This window comes from Protopterus annectens, chromosome 15.part0 (genome assembly GCF_019279795.1).
Source record: "Protopterus annectens isolate FY-2018-M chromosome 15.part0, PAN1.0, whole genome shotgun sequence".
NCBI lineage: Eukaryota > Metazoa > Chordata > Ceratodontiformes > Protopteridae > Protopterus > Protopterus annectens.
The window spans coordinates 603,695,360-603,719,066 of record NC_056749.1 but is presented as its reverse complement, the minus strand read 5'-3'; the positions used below and the strand labels follow the sequence as shown (position 1 = coordinate 603,719,066).

The following is a 23,707-nucleotide window of genomic DNA, read 5'->3' as shown; positions in this document are numbered from 1 at the left end:
ATGTTCCCATTTTAGGCTAAAGCTTGTATTTCTCATAAAACATAGGATTTTCAAGCTCCTGCACAATGTACTCTTTTTCACAGAATGCAGGATGTTGCCTCTTCCTCTCACAGGATACAGTATCACTCATTGTTGATGTCTATACTTTTTAGTGAAATATGCCCATGCTGATAGCTGAAGATTCTTCTGAAAGTGTGATGACAGTAAGTGTGATCTTAAGACTTTAGAACAGCAAGACTAATTGTCCAAAAAGGGGAAAACAAATACTAATTCAGAAATTCTAGCATTGCAGACTATTCACATTCTCTAAAATAATGAGTCACTCCACGGTTAGTGTATATATATATATATATATATATATATATATATATATATATATATATATATATATACGGGTCTACGTTGAAATCCTGATGCCCATATAATCAATGGTCATATACCCGAGACAAAAATAGTGAAACTTGAAAAAACCCAATGTCGACTTTTTTCTCAGGGTTAATAAACATCTGTCCAAATGTAAATGAAACTCACACTGAAGTAAGTAAAACCCACCTAGTTGGGAGGGCTAAACCCCCCACACACACCCCTAACTATATATATATATATATATATATATATATATATATATATATATATATATATATATATATCACACTAAATATATATATATATATATATATATATATATATATATATATATATACATATATATATATATATATATATATATATATATTTGTCTTGGGTTGATCATATGGGCATTGGGATTTCAAAGTAGACCCGTATATATACATATATATATATATATATATATATATATATATATAAGTTTTGCTATACATGCATTGGGTTGATCATATGGGCATTGGGATTTCAAAGTAGACCCATATTGGTCAACTAAATTTAGTGAACCACACAGATGGCCCATTAGTGTGTGAGATATGCCCTTTTCCCCAACACTGTGTGAACTCAGAGTTAGTATATATATAACTAACAGGGTGTGGGGGGGGGGTGCAGGGAGCTTGCCCAATGCAAAAAAATAAATAAATAAAAACAAATGTTGTTTTATGCTATTTTTAAAAATTTTGTTTTCCATGAGCTGAGATTATTGCTCTGCACATGTATAGAGGAGTGTTGATATTTGCAAAGTCAAACTTGTGAATGTCGATATTCGGGTCATTCATTCTTTATCACAAGACCCATATATATAAATAGAGGTGCAGTTTAATGATTTTCTCCCAGCAAAATTACTTTAATGGCAGAACAATGTGCTTTTAGATTCAATGCTATATTTGTAAATCACACTTTACATAGTTGTAGTTCTTGTAATTATGAATCTCACAATTACAATAGAGGTTTAATGGCCCAGAGCACAGGGTGTTGTATAATCATCACACAGAGCCCAGTATGTTCATTTTGCTGCAACTACTTGAAGATAGGCTGTTACAAAGAGTGCAATTCATCCATGCTAATGGATAAGGCTGTTCAATGCTCTAATATACAGGGTATTCCCTACTCCTTGAACACAGCACAATTTATTTGTGCTGCTGTTTGAGGCCTGGACATTACAAATAGTGCTGGACATCCATGCTTCTCTTCTGTATGAAGCTGTCCCATGGCCCAGAGAATATGATGTTAATGTGGAGGATTGCACCTTGTAGAGGGTATAGGATGTTCCATTCTCTGGTTGAAGCTTGTCCCTTGCACATTATGCAGAAAACTTGTCCCTCATGCACACTACATAATGTTGTTATCTGGCTTTGAGTCAAAGAGGTATAGATCCCTCATTGCAACTAGGGTAACTAGAGGACCAGAGGACCCAGGTAGGGAGGGAGGGGAATGAAGGGGCATGTCTGCTCACTTCTCCCAGGTGTTGGGGCATAGTGGGTACTTGGCAAGCACCCAAATAAGCGTTGTTTCTCTGGTGGAGATCTGGCATACCATTGCCCATGTTTGAGAGGGATGCTTGCTGGCAACATCCTTTGTAGAAGTGAAGGATAACCAGTGTGGACAGGTCATTGCATATCCCTCTTCAGCCCTGCAAGCCAGGCATGCATGGGAGAACACAGGGCTAACAGTAACACCTTTGAACTTCAGTTAATGTCTGTCTAAATAATGACCCTTCATGGTCAGCCCTCACAGTGGTGATAGTAAATTGGCTTAGTGCCCTGGAAGAGGTGATGGTTCAAAGGCAGTGGGGACAAAGAGAGTAACAAAAAAAACACTAGACGTTGTTGCTACACTTGGCTGAGAATATCGCATCCACAGGATACAAGATGTCATTACGTCTGATTGCAGTCTGTGAAGTAAGATACCTGCTATTCATTGCTCTATCTGAGGTCTTCTTTGTACAAATTGGAAATTGCTCCAGCTCCTACTTAAGGCAATAGATTGCACACTGTACAAGACATCAATGGTAATCTGAGGCCTACCACCTTCCCAAAGTATTAACTTTCCCTGACCCACATTGTATTCAGTTACTAAGTATTATGTGGGAAGGCATTGCAATTTTGTATAAAAAACATATTATAATGATTATATGTGTTTTACTTTGGGGGTGAACTCTAAAGTAGGATGAGAAATCTGAAATGTTAGTCTGAGTTTTGTTATAAGTGCATTTTTATATAAAGTGTGCATTACATACTTCTATTTTCTTTGTTCCTGTAAGCAATATTAGTCAACATCTAGCTTACTGCTTCGACACAGGTTTATGTGCTTGGATATGGTACGTCACTCTTCCTGACTCAGAGAGTCTGTTGCACAGCATGCAGGATATAGCTGGTCCTGCCTAAAGCTTGCTCCTGCACAAAGTTTATAATAGCTCTGCTCATGGCTGAGGTGCATTCATTGCACAGAGTACAGGCTTTCCCTAATCCTGACTATACAGCCTTCCATATCCAGAGACTACAGCACATTTATGTTACTGGCTGAAGCCGAGCCTCTGTACAGACTCCAGCTTGCACCTACTACAGCCTCAGAATTGGACTTGCTGCTGTCTGTGACTTTCTTGCAAAGAGAACAGGATGCCCCTATCCTGCTACTAGCTGAGATTTTTTCCATGTACAGAATATAGAATGCCTCACTCCTAAGGTCTGTCCCCTTTCCAAGAGTGCAGAATAGATCTGCTTCTTTTTCAAACCTGCCCTATGTACTCTGTACAAGCTTCTCCTCTTCCTTCATGAGGCATGCTCTGTTTCATTGTGTCTGTCTCTTCTTATAAGGAATCTGCACCCAGACATCCACAGGATATTATTTCTCATCATGGCAGTGCCCTATCCCTTACAGAGACTACAATATACCCTTTCTCATGGCTGAGACCTTGGTCTTGCAAAGAGTACAGAATGTCCTTGCTTTTAATGAAGGCCAGCTCATTATAGAATGTTTCTTCTCTTAGCCATGGACTGGAATTTGCATAAATGGGAATAATTTCAGATGAATCAGCTATTACAGGGAATACTAGAACAAGCCTACCCCAATAAAATGGACAACAGATTTGTACCAGTAAAAGATGACAAGGACAGCTTTGTTAAGCTATTTCAGGAGAAGGCAAACAGTAAATCTGGATTTTGAAAGACCAGAAGGAATGTACATTGACATAATTAAGAAGATGAATATCTCTATTGAAAATTGAAACATTGCTCAATAGGAATTCAGCGATGTCATTTATCCCTGTGCAAACGTCTGTCAACTGTATTATTTTCATTATGGTAACTGCACTAATGGGTCAGTACTAATTCAATTAAAAAGCAAGATGGCTGATCAGTTTTAAATGCCTCAATTACAGCAAAATGATAGTGAACATTGTGTCATTTTCTTTCTCAAGTTTATCACTGAATAACGCATTTCTCAGATCTTTACTTAAAGCTGTGAAAATAATAACACTATGCTTTTTGGGGAACAGTAGGATTGCCATCTTTACTGTAAAAAAAACAGAGAATATGGACTGGGTCTCTAAAAGGTTTTCTTCGACAAATTACAACATTCTGCCTTTAATTTACTAGACAAGCTAAGTTTTGTATACCTAGAAACTCCTTATCTTGGTACTGGGTTTTGGTCCCTTGGTTGCTTTCCCCTAATGTGGCTTATAAATGGCTTCCTGCCCTATCAGACTAACCTTTGAAATTTCTTTGCCAGCTGTTGTAACTGTAGCTTCTGTATGGTTTTATACCATTGTTAACTGCATTTCTCTGTGTTTCTTCACAGATGGCAACAAACCTGCCTTGTTCTGTCACACTGCAGCCAGGACCAGATGATATTGGAAAGGTAAGACCACAGCATAGTTGAAGTATTGTCCACAAAATGATACAGACTATGTGAAATTAACTTTCTGTTCTTAAATTTGGTTCACAAGGTGACAACACAGAAAAAGGACTTGGTATTCTGTTGCTGTTTCTTTTCTTTCTTTTTTAAACAGCTTTATTAAAAACTATCATACATCACTAACAAGCATACCTCTAGGGCTGTCAAACAGTATGATATCTTGGAGTTCCTCCACATGCAAATCACCATAGACTAAGTCACATACCATATCCTAGTCAGTTATAGGTCACTCTCCATGTCCCAAGAAGCTTGCAATGCATGCCTGGACCTATTCGAGACACTTACCGTCCGACCTAACACCCTACTCATGAGAGACTTTAATTACCCATTTATAGACTGAGAATCCTACACTGCCTCAAATCTATAGGCACAGAAATTCCTGGTCTTTGTAAATACAAACATCATTGACCAAATTGTGAATACACCCACTAGAGGCTCCAACATACTGGACCTTGCACTCACAACATAGGACAACACTTCACCCCCTCATGTTTTGTCCTCCCTGGTAAGGTCCAAACATAAAACTGTCTCCTTCTAAAACAAAATCATCTCTGTAATCCCAATAAAAACAGTAACAGTTAGGAACTTTTCCAAGACAAATTACCTTTTATTAAGTGATGAATTTTCAAAATTCAGTGTCCCTCCAAACCCTGTGAACACAGCACCCTATGCTGAACTAGTGTCAGAATTCTGCACAACCAAGTCAGTGGTTGAATAAAGGCTGTTGTACCTACCAGAAGTAAGCCCAGAACTAGACCCAGAAACAAACTATCCTGGTGGCATTCCAAATTAAAAAGGATATACAGCAAATAAATAAATAAATAAATAAATAATGTCAAAAACCAGGAAAGGTAATTTCCATAAAGATAAAAACTCTCTCATAAAATTAAATAGACAACTAAGAGGGCTAATTAGGTCAATCAAAGGCAACTTTGAGGTTGATAGCCTCCTAAATGAAAGATAACCATAAGGCCTTCTTCAGCTATGCCAGAAACCACAAGGGCAGCACACAGCAGTGTGCTGAACTGGTGGTTATTGGTACCAAATTCACCGAGCTTGGAGATATAGCAAAGCTGTAAGTGGACAAATTCAGTTCCAAGTTTACCCTCTCTCACTCCAAACCATCCCCCAAGAAATGCAATCAAACATAACTCCTCCAACTATAACAAGGGAGATTCTACTGGCTGTGCAAGCTAAAGTCAAGAACACAGCCTCAATGGGTGCCAATAACATCCCAGGATGTCTCCTGAACAGTCTAAAATGCAACTTATCAAGGCCCCCTGGAGTCACTATTTAACTATAGTCTTAAAACAGACCTTATGTCATGAGAGTGGAGGACTTCAACAGTCAGCTCCCCTTCATAAGGTAGGACTTTCAACAGATCCTGGAAATTACAAACCCATTAATCTGATCAGTGTTATTTGCACAGGCATGGAAAGAATTATGATGGAGATTATCAACATGACACTGGATCCATCCCAGTTTGGCTTTGTCAAAGGAAGGTCATGCTTACTAAACCTGGTGGGCTTCTCTGAAAAGGTCACTTAGGCAATGGATGAGGGGAACCAGTTCATACTGCCTACCTAGATCTGCCTAAAGCATTTGATACACTATCTTACTCAGCAAATGTCAACAGACTTATGGAACTAGGCATAAAGCCCTTTATAACAAGCTAGATAACTAACTGGCTCATGGATAGAATCCAAGACATTAAGATTGTTGAGGCCACCTCTGCAATGAGGCCAGTCACCAGTGGAGTCTCTCTTGGCTCTGTGCTGGGTGCACTCCTCTTTGGCATCTACTTCTTAGATGCCATAGGCCTCTGACTAACCAAGTTCATAGATGATTGCAAACAGAGAAAAATCACTAAATCCTCTCCAGATGAGAACACCCTTCCGGAAGATCTAACACAGATAAACACTTGGTACCAAAGCCATGGCTTAAAACGTAATACCAAGAAATGTATTATAGTACCTTTTGGGAAGACAACCACCCTGTGTAACTATGTCAGCAAGTCAAGAAAAAACCCTAAAAGTAGATTCAGGTCTCTCTAGGGAAGGAATGTAGATAGTATAGTAGTGTTTGACCAACATATGGCCAAGGTAGTCAGAAAATCCTATAAGTAAAAGCATGGCATCTAGGTTCAGAGAGGTGACTGTACCTCTGTACATGACCCTCGTCAGACCCATCATAAAGTATAATGTCTCTTTGGTATGTACCCAACTAGACACATGCAGCAACTGGAACACCCACAAAGATTAGAGAATCCCCATTCTCTGATACCTTCAAAAAATGGACTAAATAAAAATAGGAAAAATACTAATCAATGTCTGCTTTTCAGGTCATGCCTAAATGGAAAACAGTATAAAGTGAGGAAAAGCTGCAAAGTGAGAAGCAGAAAGAGTGACAGATGTGAGTGGTAGACACTGAGACAGCAAGAAAGACAAAAAGGAACACAGTTACAGAGGCAAAACAATAGATGAGATATCTGCACTTGTATAATTTGCTTGTGGTCCAAATGAAATATGTGCACACATCGTGATCTGTAAGGCTCCAACATGGTTATTTCTAGAGTCTGACATTTTGGGTTTGTTATTATAACTGCAGGCTGTTGAACACAGCCAGGCAAGAAAAAGAAAAAGTCACAAATTTCAAAATCTTAAAGTCTCACCCAGAGAGTTCTTAAAAGTTTCAAAGTCTGAAAAAGCCACTGGACCATTATAAGTGATCCTTCCTTGTTATAGGTAGTACTGAATGTAATATTCACATAGTACTGATACTTATAGGAATGGTTTTATAGAGCACTTCATATTTTTATTTATTCATCATGGTTTTCACTACTTCCATATATTACTTTTCGCAGAGAACACACACTTGCATTTTTACTGTTAGCTCATTGAAGTTGTTGGCTTGTTGAACTGTTCTACGTTTTACAGTTAATAATAGTACTATTATTTTAATTGTCCCCTACTTGTGGATTAATTATCTTATTTATCCAAGTGTTATGATCCCTTATGTTTTGATAATTATTATTTTTATGATGTTTATGATAGCTAGTTGAGATGTTGAAATCTCAGTGCTCCAGCTCTCTGTCCCTCCTCTCAATCTCAAAAATCTCACAAAGAAAAAAAACAAAGACGAATGTAAAGTTCGGAAAAAGAAAGTAAATGAAAGTTTAGGAAGCATATGGCTACACAACTTGGTAATTTGTCAGAAAAAAAAGAAAAAGAGAAAGAGACACAAAATTTACAAATGTCTTGACAGTTGAGAGTATACTCCCTATTAGTCAGCTTTGTGTGTGTGACAAGAAAGTGATAGCAATTAAAAATGGGCTGTATGTGTCTTGACAGTCAGTTTTTTTTTCATTTTTTTTTTTTTTTTTTGCTTTTTTTTATGCTAGTGCTGACCCTGAAGGCTATGTTCTAGGGAAGAGTTGAAGGGGTTTTGGGTTAGGAGGAGGAGGAGACTGTTTGTTTTGGCATTTTTGATATGGATTTTTTGTAATGCTGCATGCTCAACAGCTTGGAATAAGAAATGGTCACTTTTTTTTTTTCCCATTTCATGCAGACTGCTTCTTGGTTAGTGTTATTAAATATGTAAAAAAATTCAACTCTGTGAGAGGCTGAGCTCTGCTTATTCCTCTTTTGACTGTGTTAGCCTTAGAAATGTCCAATTCCAATCACAAGGCATATGGTGGGGGGTGTTATCTGACATCTTTTGTGGGAAAGAGCACAACTCTCAACTCCAGATTTTCACAGAATGTGCAGATTTTTGGAATGTTCTCATAAAATTTACAGTTTCCTGGCAAATAATTGAGGGGTGAAGTCAATAAATAATGGCAGATATTTGAGTTTCAGACTGCATATCCTTCAGAAAATACATAATAATGCAAAACCTGTTCTAGCAATTTTTTTAAGTTTATAGGAGCAATATTTAAAATCTGTCCCTAGTTTTGGACCTTTTACCCTCCCCACTTATTTTTGGCATTGTCGACATTTCTTTCACCGAGAGGTATGGGAGAGAGGGGTACTATGAAAAAACACTCTATCACCGTTTGTCTTTCTTGTTAGTGAAAGCATGTAATATTTGCATCAAACTTCATAGTCAGGCTTTTCAGTAGTCTTAATGTGAGAATTCTGGATGAGCTCATGACTGTACTGTACTTCAAAGGTTAAAATTTTGTTACCCTGGAAATGAGCTGACTGGGGGGGGTGGCCCATTTCCCATTTGTCTGTGTAACTAGCATTCAACATTCTGGAAAACCTGAGTTATTTAAAACGTGAGCTGCAGTTGGGTTCAGTAAAACTCATTCTACCAACAGTGTTTATAAACTGTGCATTTCCAACCTTGTTTGGTTCAGAGGGCCACTTACCTTACTTTGCAATGTATGAGATGGCCACATAGCCATGTTCAACATGTGTGGATGGCTTCATCATCATGTCTGGCATGAATGTGCACAATCAAAGCAGTTTATGGGGCATACAGTATGCCAGATAAACTGCTTAGGTGGGCTGAACTGTGGACCCCAACTGCTTGTTGCACACCCGATACAAACCATACAAACATGAATGGGCTACTGCGCAGAATACCATTTTGAACATGTATTCTGGACAGTGCCAAAAATAATGGAAGCACAAAGGTCCAAAATCATGGACATATCATGAGTATAATGTAGGTGGGGCTATGAGTGGGGCTTAAGGGGCACCAAAGCACTACTTCGCCTAGGGTGCCATTTCAGCTAAGGCCGGACCTGAATAGGGGGGATTTGTCCAGGGCATCAGGGAACTTTACCTATTCACCATTGTTGCAAGAGGGACTCATTTTTCAGAAGCACTTCCTGTTTCCATTCCAGGTGCAGAGGTGGCCTGGAGAAATAAGACAGATGGAGAGAGAAGGAAATAATGGAGTTGTGAGAGAAATGGGGGAGAAAGCAAATATTGAGATTGGACAATGTGTGCAGGATTCTGAGGAGATATTTTAAAGAAATCTGCTTGATGGAGATGAGTTGTTAAATGATGGATGTATAACTACAACCCTCCAGTCAGGAGGGTTGTGAGATGCTTTATTTAAAAAAATGGTGATGCAGACTGAGCGAGAAAATGAAGGAGATGTTTCCTGGGGTACATTATGGAGAAAATACAAAAGGAGGATGCAGAAACAATCGTGAAGAATAGTTTGAGATGGAAAAGAAAACATATGCAGAAAAGTAAAATAAGGCAAAAAGGGAGTAGCAGAAAAGAAGGCAGAAGAAAATGAAAAACAAAAGTACGTTGTAAGTATTCAAAGTAAAGAAGACAAAGAAATAGACAAGTATGAAGTGTGGGTCAATTTAATAGCTCCTTTGGGTGTAAACGCATATGAGGTTAGAGCATTTATTCTTATTAACAAAGAGACATTTTGTGGCAGTATATCAGAGACTGTTTTTTCAGTAGAATTTTTTTCCTGGAGAATATGAAAAAAGAAAGAGTGTAACCCATGGAATCTTTTTGTGATAAACGTATTTAACAGGGAAACAAAAAAGAAAATTCATGTACAATTGCGAACAGAGGTGGAAAGAAAGTTTGAAAGGACATTTGAAAACTTTATGCAAAAAAGTACTAGACATTGTAAATGTTTATGATAAAAGGGGTTTATGGAGTGGTGGATGGGACTGTAATATTATGTTAAAATATATATATATATATATATATATATATATATATATATATATATATATATATATATATATACACCAAGTATGATAAATGTGAAAGGGAATAGGGTGTTGTAAAATACTCTGGACAACTCAAAACATGTTTTTTTTGTGGAAAAGGACATTTGATAAGTAACTGTAATAAAAGGTAATGTTATATTTGTGGAGAAATGGGACGTGATGCAAAAATGTCACTTGAAATGTTACAAATGTAAAAAACCGGACATTTATGGAAGGACTGCAATAATGAAAATAAGAGTAAGGAAAAAGAAAGAGAAGAAAATAAATAAAGAGAAGAAAATTTTAAGTAATATAAATAGAAAAAAATTATATGAGAAAAAATAATAAAGAGGACATAAAAGGATGTTCTGAAATAATTGATGAAGAAGACTTAAATTGGGAGAGAGTACAAGAAAATAAAAATAATTCTGTTGTTGAAACTATAAAAGACAGAAAAAGAAAATTTGAAGAGATAAGTACTAAAAGAAAAAAGAAAGGAATGGATGAAAAAGAATATATACAGCTAATGGTTGGGTGTTAGTATAATGGTTAAGATACTTAACTCAAACACACAAGGTACTGTGTTTGATCTTTACCCTTTGGGGGAATTGCCAGGCTTAGAATGACCTATTAAGAAAGCTAGACTAGTAATTAGCTATGAACTTATGAAAACATGAATAAAAGGGAAAATGAAAATTTTAGAGTTCTTTCTATAAATATGAATATTATTAAGAATATATTAAGAAGAACAGGGATCAGAATGATGAAGTGGCTTGGTCCACGAAAGCGCTCACCGTTTGTTTATTGTGGAAACAAATTTTTGTATTTTTTATTTAGCAGCCTTGGTCTGTTGCTTCCAGTGTTTTTATGCTATATAGAATTATAACATTATATGCTTTTATTAATTGTAAAGAATGGGGAAGCTTATTTCATTTGATTTAGACTGTGTAGTGGTAAATATGAATATTATAATAATAGGAGATTTTAATTGTGATTTAAGAGGCAAGCGTAAAAAGAAAGGAAATGATTTAAGAAAAATGTTAGAAGTTATAAAATGTGGCAAGGTAAAACTTTACGACAAAAATTCATGGACTTACAAAATTGGTATGCATAGAATTGAAATAGATTATTTTATAATATCAGAAGGTTTAGTTATAGAAGAAGCGGAGGTAGTTGAAATTGGAGTTTCTGATAATCTTGTAATATGGCTAGAGATAAAGGAAAACTATGAATGCTATACTCTTAATACTATTCATATTTACAGAAAGCAGTCTAAACTACTCCATGTGGGCATGAATGACCTGAGACATACCTCCTTAGACTATATAAAGACAGACGTGCTTGAGCTCTCAGAATATGTGTCGCAGGCAGGTATGAGCCTAACACTGAGCAGCAGCATTCTACTGTCCCTAAGGATGATGCCACAATACTAGCAGAAAATGATCGACTTTAACAATTGGCTTAGCTACTGGCATCATTCCAAAGGCATCCAATACTTGTAAGTCTGGGAGGACATGGTTGATAGGCCACCCTACTTTGCCAGGGAAAGTCTTCACCTGTCACGTCTAGGATTTCAGATATTGGCTAAACCATTATCCATCCCTATAGAGCCTTTTTAGGCACAGACAAACATTCCAAAATAACAAAAGGTACTCAGGACAAGTTAAAGGTATTACTGCTCAATACTAGGAGCCTCGACAAGAAGCTCCACCCTCTGGAAGTTCTCCTCACACTGGAGAATGCTGACATCTGTGCAGTTACTGAAGCATGGTTTAAAGCCATGGAAAGTACTCTGGCAGTGCATGGCTATAATGCCTTTCATACATTCCAACCACCCACTGAACATGAAAGAGCTAAAGGTGGAGGTCATGTATCTATCTACATAAAGGATAAGTACACCTCAAGACTGGTCAAACAATACGACATGCTTGAGCTACTCCATGTCCAACTAACCATGGGAAAAATCCATTACCATATTCTTCCTAGCTACAAGTCCTCCACCATGAACCAGGAAACACATCATACCTGAAGTTATTAGGAACACTCACCATCCAACCCAATACCATACTCATGTGTGATTTTAACTACCCTTCCATTAACTGGGAGGCATACAACACCACAACATGCAGGATCAAAGATTTCTTGACTTTGTAAATTTAAATGCCCTGAAGCTACTAGTCTGCACTCCCATTAAGGGAACAAATATCCTAGATCTGGTACTCACAAATATGGGAGAGTACTGCCCCCCCCCCCATTGTTTTATCCTCAATAGCAAGATCAGATCACAAAGCAGTCTCCCTTGAAATAAAGCTAAAACTAATCCCCCACCTAACCTCAAAAACTAAAATCTTCTCTAAGGTAAATTAGCCCCTGTTAAGGGTTGGCATAGCTAATTTCCGTGCTTCCCCCAAAAAACAGAAAACACAGAAGCCTATGCAGAGGCATACACAAAAGCCCAGTATGTCCATATAAATAACTGCATAAAATGGCAGTATTTATTTATTTATTTTACATTTGTTAACCGGGCTAGTCTGACTGGATATATTTCCATTTTCAGCAGAGGCCCGGGGAGAAAAGCTCCACATATGGACATAAGAGATTTATAATGAATACAAATAACAAGTTACAAATAACAAGTTACAGACTTGTAACACTTCAACCAATGCATCTTGATTACAAAAAGAAGGCAACTGGAAAAACTAAAATACATTCTATTAAACATCAATACAACTTCTAGAACCTGATAAATAATAAGAGAGACCAGGGAAAAGAACTAAAACATTGAAACCTAAAACTAGATTACAAAGAAGTACACTGCCTAGACTATCTAAATACTATCATCTTTAGCATAATTACATATTGTAGCATGAGAAGAGAGAGTAAAGGGACAGGAGTTAGCAAAAAAAAGCAGTAGAAGGGCAGTGTAGAGTTGATAAAGATATAAGCTTCCTGGGAATAGGGTCAGAGACACAAGGAATAGGATTTGTGAGGAGAAGGAGGCAAGGTGGTGAAAGGCCAGTTAACGGGGGCGTAAAAGGGAGAGGAGTGGTAGGTAAGGAATTAACATTTAATCAGGATTTGAACAGGGACACATCCAGTGGCTTTTCAGGTAGATTCTAAGTTTTTGTTTAAACAAAGTAGTAGATGCCATAGAAGTAAGTTCAGTAGGAAGTTGATTCCAGTGTTTACCCAAGGCATTTGAGAAGAGGAGTCACCAGCTAGGTTATTAGATTTTGTCAAGGAAACTAGCAGTTTGTTTGATGAGCGGAGGGAGTTTAGATTAGAATATGTGGTTAAGAGGTTAGAAAGTGCAGGTGTATTTTGACTTTGGTATAGAGCTCTATGGACAGCTGTAAGTTGGGAAAGAAGTAGCATGTTAGACAGTTCAAGCCAGTTAAGTTGCTGCAGATTTAAACAGTGATGTGTTCTAAAAGGCTTACCAGTAACAAATCTGGCTATGTTATTGTAGGTGGTTGATAGTTTGTGAAGATTGTTTTTTGAGGTTAGTGTAGATTGGTGAGGCATAGAGAAGAGTAGAGATGAGGTGAGAGTGGGCAAGAGTAGCTTTGGCTGGGGAGGTTAAAAAAGTCCTAATTCAATAGAGAGCCGAGTTTCCTGTTTACATTTTTAATGGTATTATTAATGTGACAGTCAAAGGTAAGGTTGTTGTCTATTGTGACACCTAGCAGTTTGGTAGTGGGGTCAGGTGATATAATGGTTCCATTATTAGATAAGATAGTGAAATCTAGTGCAGGGGATCTATTAGTAGGCTTAAAGAGTAGGAGTTTGTTTTTTTTTTTGCGTTAAGGCGTAGGCACCCTTTTAAGAACCAAGTTTCGACTTTGGAGAATATATCTTGAGTATTAGTTTGGAGTTCAGCAATGGATTTAGCAGAGCAAATTAGTGTGGAGTCGTCAGCGTATTGTATGCATGTAGCCTGGGGAATAGCTGCTTGTAGGTCGTTTATAAAGAGGGAGAAAAGAAGAGGTCCGAGGATAGAGCCTTGGGGGACCCCAAGTGAGATAGGTAGAAGAGATGATAGTTTCTTATCCCAGAGAACGGCTTGTTTCCTATTAGAGAGATAGGAACTGAACCAGTGGACAGCTTTAGGCTCTAAGGAAAGAGATTTGAGAATTTGTATAAGGAGAGAGTGATTAACCATGTCAAAGGCTTTGGATAGGTCGATAAAGAGAGCTGAAGACAGGATGTTATCATTACGATTCTTGTTAATCAGGTCAGTAAAGGAGAGGAGAGCGGTAGTTGTGCTATGAAAAGGCCTAAAGCCATGTTGACAAGTAGTAAGAATGTTGTTTTTTATTAGGTGGTTCATTAACTGCTGGTGAACACATATTTCCATGATCTTAGCGAGTGGGGACAAGAGAGCTATGGGTCTATAGTTGGAGTAATCATAGGAGTTACCTCCTTTGTGTAAGGGTATGATGTGTGAGATTTTCCAGATGTCAGGTATGGTTTCTTCACTTATAGTTCTATTAATGAGAATGGATATGGGATAGGCTATTTCAGAGGCTGCTTTTTGAAGGAATTCAGATGGAAGTTGGTCTGCTGAAGGGGAGCATGGTTTGAGTTTATGGATACATTTCTGTATAAAGGAGGTAGAGATGGGTAGAAGCCTAAAGGTTGGTAGTTTGAGGGATACAAGGTCAGGGATGTTAGTGTTGTCACTAGAGAGATGAGAGGCCAAGGCATTAATAGTGTCAGTAAAGAAAGAGTTGAAAGTATTGGCTATATCAAGGGCAGAATTCTTTTCAGACCCAGATGGGGATGGAGTGGAAGTCTGTCCAGGGTGAAGAAGTCTATTTAGGGTTGACCAGAATTTTTGAGGGTTGTTGTGATTAGCTTGCTGGAGGTTACTAAAATAACTCCTTTTATCAGTGAAGATGGCTTTTTTAGTAGTGTTCCTTAGGTGCCTGAAAGTCTGTTGGTCTATAGGAGATTTGCTAGTTCGCCATTTTTTCCATGCTTTATTTCTAAGTAACATTTTTTGTCTAGTGTCATTAGATAGCCAAGGGGCAGGTTTAGATTTAATTTGGATGGAGCGTTTTGGAGCATGGTAATCTAGAATTGTTAGGAATGTGGTGTTAAAGTATTGGACAGCTTCTTCAAGAGGCAGTGTCTTTACTGGGTTCCAGTTACAGGCATTTAGTTCAGTTTTAAATTGAATAGTGTTGAAATGTTTGAGATCGCGTATGGTTCTAAAATTGGAGTATTGTAAGGGCATTTTTCTGTCTTATAATATAAGTTAAATTGTGATCACTAAAGTCATCAGGTAATGTTCCAGACTTATATTTTAGTAGAGGTTTATTCACAAGAATCCAATCAATAATACTTTCTTTGTTATTAGGTTTGTTTATCCTAGTAGGGGTGCTTATTGTCTGTGTAAAGCCATGGAGGTTGATATGAGAGGTTGGGTTATTAGTGTTAAAATAGGTCCAGTCTAGATTAAGGTCTCCTAGTATTATGGTTTCTTGTGGGTGGGTGGAGGTGGACCAACTGAGGATATTTTCTAAGGTAGTAATGTTGTTGCCTGGTGGTAGATAAATACAGATTATATAGATAGATTTTTTCGGGTTAAGTTGAAGCTTTGAGATAAGAAGTTCAGACTTGCTAATGTCCAGGTTGCCACAGGGTACTAATGTTACATTGAGTTCATTTTTGAAAAAAAGAGCTACTCCTCCACCTTTTTTAGTTTTGCGGTCGAGTCTTAATATGTTGTAACCTGGGGGAGTGATTTCATTGTCTGTAGTGAAGGGTTTTAACCAGGTTTCAGTTAAACAGAGAATATCAAAGGAGTGGTGTTCAAGAAGGAAGTGGAGATGGGTGATTTTGTTATTTATACTTCGTATGTTAAGATGCCCTATGAGTAGGGTATTAGTGTTGGAGTTTGGTATCAGTGAGGAAGAGTTTAGTGTGGTTGGGATAATGTCTGATGAGGTAGGGAAAGGCCCTGGGTTTGGGTGAAAGTCCCCATCTGCCAAGGTAGAGTGGGTAAATTCAAGGTGAGCTTTGTTAGACAAGTTCAGGAAGTATTTTAGTTTCTTAAGCATGAGATTTTGAACTTTAATATATAGCCTGTGATATTTAGCTAGGAGGAAGCTGGGGGTAGAAGTTATATTTAAGTGTGTAAAGTTTAGGCTATTGAAATCTGAGGCTGTATGTTTGGGAGTGTGGTGAAAGTGGAGGCATGATTCATAACAGGTTAGGAAGTAGAAATAATCAATAGAAGTATTTGTTTTGTCTGTGCAGTTTTGTTACAGAGTTTTTAGAAGAAGTGTTGAAAGCTTTGCAGGACATGTTTATCTGTGGAGAAAGGAGTTAACTAAGGAGTTAGGTCAGATTATAGAATTAGTAAGAGAAGCTAGAAGGAAGGGTTAAAGTAAGTATTTGTCTGTGTGTGGGAGGTGGAGATAGGGAGGTAATGGAGGAGGGTGTATTTGGGAGGGAGGTACAAACTAGAGTAGGAGTTTTGGATAGGTGTAGTCAAAGGGGTGAGGTATAAGGCTGAGGTGGGGTGGGTGGGATAAGGGGTAGGGAGGGGGCAGAAATAGCTAGAGGTCAATCAGTTTAGTAAGCTGAAACGTTACTGTTTCCTAAGCTATGTAGTGTAATCAGAAGGGAAGGTATATGTAAGAATATATAGGGATTAGCAGTGGGTCAGTATGTAGGTAAGCAGAAAAGTCAAGAGTCATCTAGAGAATCAATAGGTGAGAAGAATGCAACAGAAAGGGGTGAAGCTGGCAGAGGAGCCAAACAGGGATGAAACAAACAGTCCCACATAGAATAATATAATTCAGCAAATAGGCGTACAGTCCGTAATGTTGAGAGTAAGTATCACTAGACCGTCATTCAGGAGGGAGCTAGGGTGCTTCCCACAAAATGGCCTGCTTTGTATCTTCTGAATCCAAGTGAGATAGGCCAATGGCTTAAAATGCTGGAATACAAAAACAGAACAGTAGGGTTAGGGAAAATAGGTAACAGGAAGAAACATAGGAGGTTAGCATAGAAGAGGGTTAACATAAGATTGGGAAACAGAAATGGAGGTTAGCATGGAAGAGGAAGGAGAGATATCATGTAAGAAGTATACAGGTACAATAGAAAGAAAATAAAATATCTGCACATCACAGCAACAAGTAATTACAAGGTAATGTACATTTCTAGTAGCACCAGATATAATGCAGTAATACAGATTACCTTAAGTAGTTATTCAAGACAGGGTCATTGCAGTTAAGAGCTAAATGCTCAATCACATTCAAATAGGTTAGGAAGTGTACATGCAAGGAGTAGGTACAGTGTATTATATTACAATTCAGTTAGGCATATGAGTTAACGCTGATCTCCCTGTACTGGGCAAACACTACAATCAAGCAGCATCAGTAGTATACTTGTTTTAAAAGAAGAGTAATTACTTAGCAACTGTGAACAGTGGGAACATGGAAGTAGGCATCATTGTCATAGCGTTAAACTTAAGTACTGCTTATTTATAACTTTAGCGACTAAAATCCCATACATAAAATGGAGGTCTTAAAGGTCTCTAGTAACTTAAATACAGGGCAATGGTAGTATAAAAGTGTCTAGCGTCTAAACACAGTAGAAAATAAAACAGATTTGCTTGTGTCCTGGCGACTAAAATCCCACAAACTACCAGTTTAATAAGTCCAATACAGTGTTTGTAAACCAGATGTACATATGTCCTAGTGACTAAAATCGTACACACTATCCACCAGTTAGTAAGTATCTGGGGTCTAATATAGTGACTATAACATTTAAAGATCCTAGTCAAAAGAAAATACAACCTACGACAAGCTGTAACAAGTTTCAGTGCAGAGGATATTAGCATTTGTAGTAATTTAGAATATTAGGGCCACAGCGCCTGCAGAGACCACCCAGCAGTGTAGTACAGGAGGAAACAACTACAGGCCTTAAGAGAACAGTGTACAATATGGTCCACGAGAAAACAGGACGCTAAATAATCATAAAACAGCGTTGGCTCGGTTACTCTAGTGTATAGGATATCAGCGACTGCTGGGAAACACTCTAAAAACACTCTAAAGTCAGTTTAAACAAAAAATAGAGAAATTAAATCATGTTCCACTCTGAAAACATACTTACAGCGCTGGCACCAGGAGAACCTGCAGTAGGCTAGGGGAAGTTCAAAGCCTCAGGGGAGCCTCTTGTAGAGTATGAGGGGGTAGGGTGGAGGGAATCAAAGAGGAGAGCCAATGGCAAGAAGGATAATGGAAAGGCGTGAGGCAGAGCAACCAGAAAAATAGCTAGAGGGAGAGCGAGTCAATCAGTTTAGTAAGCTGAAACGTTACTGTTTCCTAAGCTATGTAGTGTAATCAGAAGGGCTTGGGGAGAAAGGTACAGGAAGATGGAGAGGAGAAGGTAGTTTTACAAAAATATAACAGGTATAAGGTATATGTAAGAATATATAGGGATTAGCAGTGGGTCCCTGAAAGGAGTAAGTGAGAGTATGTAGGTAAGCAGAAAAGTCAAGATACAGTCATCTAGAGAATCAATAGGTGAGAAGAAGAGTGAGAGGAATGCAACAGCCAGGAAAGTAGTGTAGGTACAGCGAGGGAACAGAAAAGGACAGGCGAGCAGGACGTCGCTACAGAGGTGAAGCTGGCAGAGGAGGGAGACTCTAGGCCAAACAGGGGCAGGAGGGAGTAACTAGGAAAGATGAAAGGGGAGCTAGTAAACTGCAGGTAGGCAGGGGACAAACAGTCCTAACTGGAGCCATGTGAGTGCTGCCCACAAGAGGAAAACACATAGAATAATATAATTCAGCAAATAGACGTACAGTCCGTAATGTTGAGAGTAAGTATCACTAGACCATCATTCAGGAGGAGCTAGGGGTGCTTCCTGGGTGCCAGCACAAAATGGCCTGCTTTGTATCTTCTGGGAATCCAAGTGAGATAGGCCAATAGGGAGGGGACACCCGATGAGGAGCACAAGGCTTAAAATGCTGGAATACAAAAACAGAACAGTAGGGTTAGGGAAAATAGGTAACAGGAAGAAACATAGGAGGTTAGCATAGAAGAGGGTTAACATAAGATTGGGAAACAGAAATAACATAGGAGGTTAGCATGGAAGAGGAAGGAGAGATATCATGTAAGAAGTATACAGGTACAATAGAAAGAAAATAAAATATCTGCACATCACAGCAACAAGTAATTACAAGGTAATGTACATTTCTAGTAGCACCAGATATAATGCAGTAATACAGATTACCTTAAGTAGTTATTCAAGACAGGGTCATTGCAGTTAAGAGCTAAATGCTCAATCACATTCAAATAGGTTAGGAAGTGTACATGCAAGGAGTAGGTACAGTGTATTATATTACAATTCAGTTAGGCATATCTTATGAGTTAACGCTGATCTCCCTGTACTGGGCAAACACTACAATCAAGCAGCATCAGTAGTATACTTGTTTTAAAAGAAGAGTAATTACTTAGCAACTGTGAACAGTGGGAACATGGAAGTAGGCATCATTGTCATAGCGTTAAACTTAAGTACTGCTTATTTATAACTTTAGCGACTAAAATCCCATACATAAAATGGAGGTCTTAAAGGTCTCTAGTAACTTAAATACAGGGCAATGGTAGTATAAATCCTTAGAGTCTAATTGCAGTAGAAAATAAACCAAGGGTAACAAGTGTCTAGCGTCTAAACACAGTAGAAAATAAAACAGATTTGCTTGTGTCCTGGCGACTAAAATCCCACTCGCAAACTACCAGTTTAATAAGTCCCTGGCGACTAATACAGTGTTTGTAAACCAGATGTACATATGTCCTAGCGACTAAAATCGTACACACTATCCACCAGTTAGTAAGTATCTGGGGTCTAATATAGTGACTATAACATTTAAAGATCCCTCTAGTCAAAATGCGGTGGAAAATACAACCTACGACAAGCTGTAACAAGTTTCAGTGCAGAGGATATTACTCGGCAACAAGCCGCTACTAACAGCATTTGTAGTAATTTAGAATATTAGGGCCACAGCGCCTGCAGGAGACCACCCAGCAGTGTAGTACAGGAGGAAACAACTACAGGCCTTAGCGCCTACAAGAGAACAGTGTACAATATGGTCCACGAGAAAACAGGACGCTAAATAATCATAAAACAGCGTTGGCTCGGTTACTCTAGTGTATAGGATATCAGCGACTGCTGGGAAACACTCTAAAAACACTCTAAAGTCAGTTTAAACAAAAAAATAGAGAAATTAAATCATGTTCCACTCTGAAAACATACTTACAGGGAGCACACCACGCTGGCACCAGGGAGAACCTGCAGTAGGCTAGGGGAAGTTCAAAGATGGCGCCTCAGGGAGGGAGCCTCTATTTGTAGAGTACGAGGGGGGTAGGGTGGAGGGGAATCAAAGAGGGAGAGCCAATGGCAAGAAGGATAATGGAAAGGGGCGTGAGGCAGAGCAACCAGAAAAATAGCTAGAGGGGAGAGCGAGTCAATCAGTTTAGTAAGCTGAAACGTTACTGTTTCCTAAGCTATGTAGTGTAATCAGAAGGGCTTGGGGAGAAAGGTACAGGAAGATGGAGAGGAGAAGGTAGTTTTACAAAAATATAACAGGTATAAGGTATATGTAAGAATATATAGGGATTAGCAGTGGGTCCCTGAAAGGAGTAAGTGAGAGTATGTAGGTAAGCAGAAAAGTCAAGATACAGTCATCTAGAGAATCAATAGGTGAGAAGAAGAGTGAGAGGAATGCAACAGCCAGGAAAGTAGTGTAGGTACAGTGAGGGAACAGAAAAGGACAGGCGAGCAGGACGTCGCTACAGAGGTGAAGCTGGCAGAGGAGGGAGACTCTAGGCCAAACAGGGGCAGGAGGGAGTAACTAGGAAAGATGAAAGGGGAACTAGTAAACTGCAGGTAGGCAGGGGACAAACAGTCCTAACTGGAGCCACGTGAGTGCTGCCCACAAGAGGAAAACACATAGAATAATATAATTCAGCAAATAGACGTACAGTCCGTAATGTTGAGAGTAAGTATCACTAGACCGTCATTCAGGAGGAGCTAGGGGTGCTTCCTGGGTGCCAGCACAAAATGGCCTGCTTTGTATCTTCTGGGAATCCAAGTGAGATAGGCCAATAGGGAGGGGACACCCGATGAGGAGCACAAGGCTTAAAGTGCTTGTATACAAACCACACTTGTCTTTTTTTAGCATGTGAAATATTTCTTTTTGCTTGTGAAAGGTTTATACTTCACACAACTCCTTTCAGTTGTGTGCTTTTATTTTATTGCATCCAAAGTACTGTAAATATTTCCTCTATAAATGTATTGTGTTTTTACGCTCAGGCTGATCCTGAAATAGGTCCTCAAGTCAGTGATTCCAGTCAATGAATCTATGTAATGGTTGCGTACTGCTAGAATGACAGACTCAGCCCTGAACTAAAACTCTTGCAACTGCTGGACTTCCAAGGTAATTGATGAACCTGGATTCTGCATCTACCATGCCTTCAAGCTTGATGGCAACTGCTGTGGCGCCTCCATATCCGTCAAGTATCATATCAGTTCCATACAGATTCCTCATACTAGTAATGACTAGACAAATTACATAGATCGCTGCTTCCCATAGCAGTCACTCCCTTTCCAATCGCGCGTCTGTAGGCAACTCCTCCCACATCCCCACGCTGTTTCCTTTATTTATTATGAAACTTTATCAAACCAAAATAAACCCAAGTCAAACTGCAAAAACAAGCCACAGTGGTGGACCCCTAGTATTAATAGGTTGTACAACAAATGAAAGAAAATCCTGTTGAGAAGAGTGAATGATGTGCACAACACAGAGATAGGTCCCTCATTAGTTTAAACAAGGGAATCAGGGTACTAGTCAAGTCTCTAGAAGCTGACTTTGAGGTAAAAATAGCCTCCAAAGCTAAGGATAACCATAAGGCAATTTTCCGCAAATCTTAAGGGCAACACCCAACAATTTGTGGAAATAGTTGAAGATGGCATCACCTATACTCAGCCAGAGGACATAGCAAATTTGCTGGCTGACAAATTCATCTCAGATTTTCCCTCCAAATTGCCCCCAGTTCTCCCCCAAAAAGTACCCTCCACCACTCCACTGCCAATTATCACTGAAGAACAAGTTGCCACTGCACTCTCTAAAGCTAAAAACACAGCTTCAATGGATCTTGCCAATATACCAGGCTGCCTCTTAAACAAGTTAAATCAGGACTTATCAGGTCCATTAGAATCTCTGTTTAACTACAGCCTTCAGGCTGGCTTTGTCCCAATAGAGTGGAGGACAGCAACTGTCATCCCTCTGCATAAAGGGGGACCATCTACTGACCCAGGAAATTACAGACCCATAAGTTTGACTAGTCTTACATAAAAGGTCATGCAAAGAATAATCATAGACCAATGACATAGGAGACCTCCAAACACTGGACCAGACTCAATTCAGATTTGTCAAGGGCAGGTCATGCCTACTGAACCTGATGGATTTCTTTGAAAAAGTCTCTAAGGCCATGGATGAGGATAAAACAGTATAATACCACCTAACCAAGGCATTTGACAAAATTCTCCACTCAGGTACTATAAATATACTCACAAAACTGGGCATAAATCCTTAAGTCACAAGATGGATAGCCAACTGGCTCATAGACAGGACACGTGGTTAAAATGGGAGAATTCAGATCCAGCAAGAGGCCAATTGCTAGTGGTTTTTCACAGGGCTCAGTACTGGGACCACTCCTGTTCAGAATATACTTCTCTGAAGTAAAGGCAAATGTGGAAGGTCTCTGGATGGCAAAGTTTGCCAATGACTGCAACCAGGGGGCAATCTTTGAATCCTCCAACAATGTAGATATCCTTCAGGAGGGTCTAGATCAGACAAATGATTGGTACCAGAACCAAGGCCTAAAATTAAGGGCAAAAAAATGTATTATCATACCCTTTGGGAAGTCAAATAACTGTGCAAATTACAACATCAATAGCATGCCCCTTAGAGTGGACTCAGGGATGAGAGATCTAGATACACAGATAGATAGTAGCCTGAACTTTGACCATCATGTGTCCACAGTGGTGCAGAAATCCTTTTATGTGGCATACATTATAAGTAAAGTACAGCATCCATATCCAAGGAAATTTAGTGCCACTATACTACAGTGGGGAAAGGGCAGATTTCCTTGTCTGTACCATAGCAATAAGTATGTACTACATTGGTGGTGCTCATGTCGGCCAATTATAATCGTTAAATGTTATTCTTCATGATCATATGGCCATTCCTTGAAATGCAGTTACAATGATTTGTGTTCTACAAACAGACATTCGAGGAATGTGGCAATCATTGCGTAAACATAGACCCAGCTGCAGCAGGTTAAGAAGTAGAGCAAGCAGGAAATCAAAAAATGAATTTAGAGATGAACAGGTGAGAGCTCATTAGTTTCCCAACACGTAATTTCTTCCAAGTAGAAAAATGAGAAATCTCTGAAAGGCAATTTTTTCTTTGAAGGGGGGGGGGGGGCTTCTCTTGTCAACATGTAGAGTTTTTAATTTGCTAGAAAGTATGAGAGGAAAGAAAGAGCCAGTTATTCACTGCAGGAGACAGATAGCCAAAGGCTGGGAACACCCTAATATATAGTTAAAAAATATCTGCCAGTAAACAAATGTGATTACTAGGCAAGAAGTCAGCAGGTGACACAGTAACCATTC

General features: G+C 38.8%; 1 protein-coding gene across 5 annotated transcripts in view; it reads left to right on the top strand.

Annotated features, from left to right (window-relative positions):
* Positions 1–23,707, top strand: part of ARR3 (arrestin 3) — a 535,442-nt gene that overhangs the window by 300,927 nt on the left and 210,808 nt on the right. For all 5 annotated transcript variants that reach the window (XM_044057442.1, XM_044057444.1, XM_044057443.1 and 2 more), the window contains exon 7: positions 4,204–4,263. In XM_044057442.1, coding sequence (XP_043913377.1) covers positions 4,204–4,263 — 60 coding nt within the window. The remainder of the gene's footprint in view (positions 1–4,203; positions 4,264–23,707) is intronic.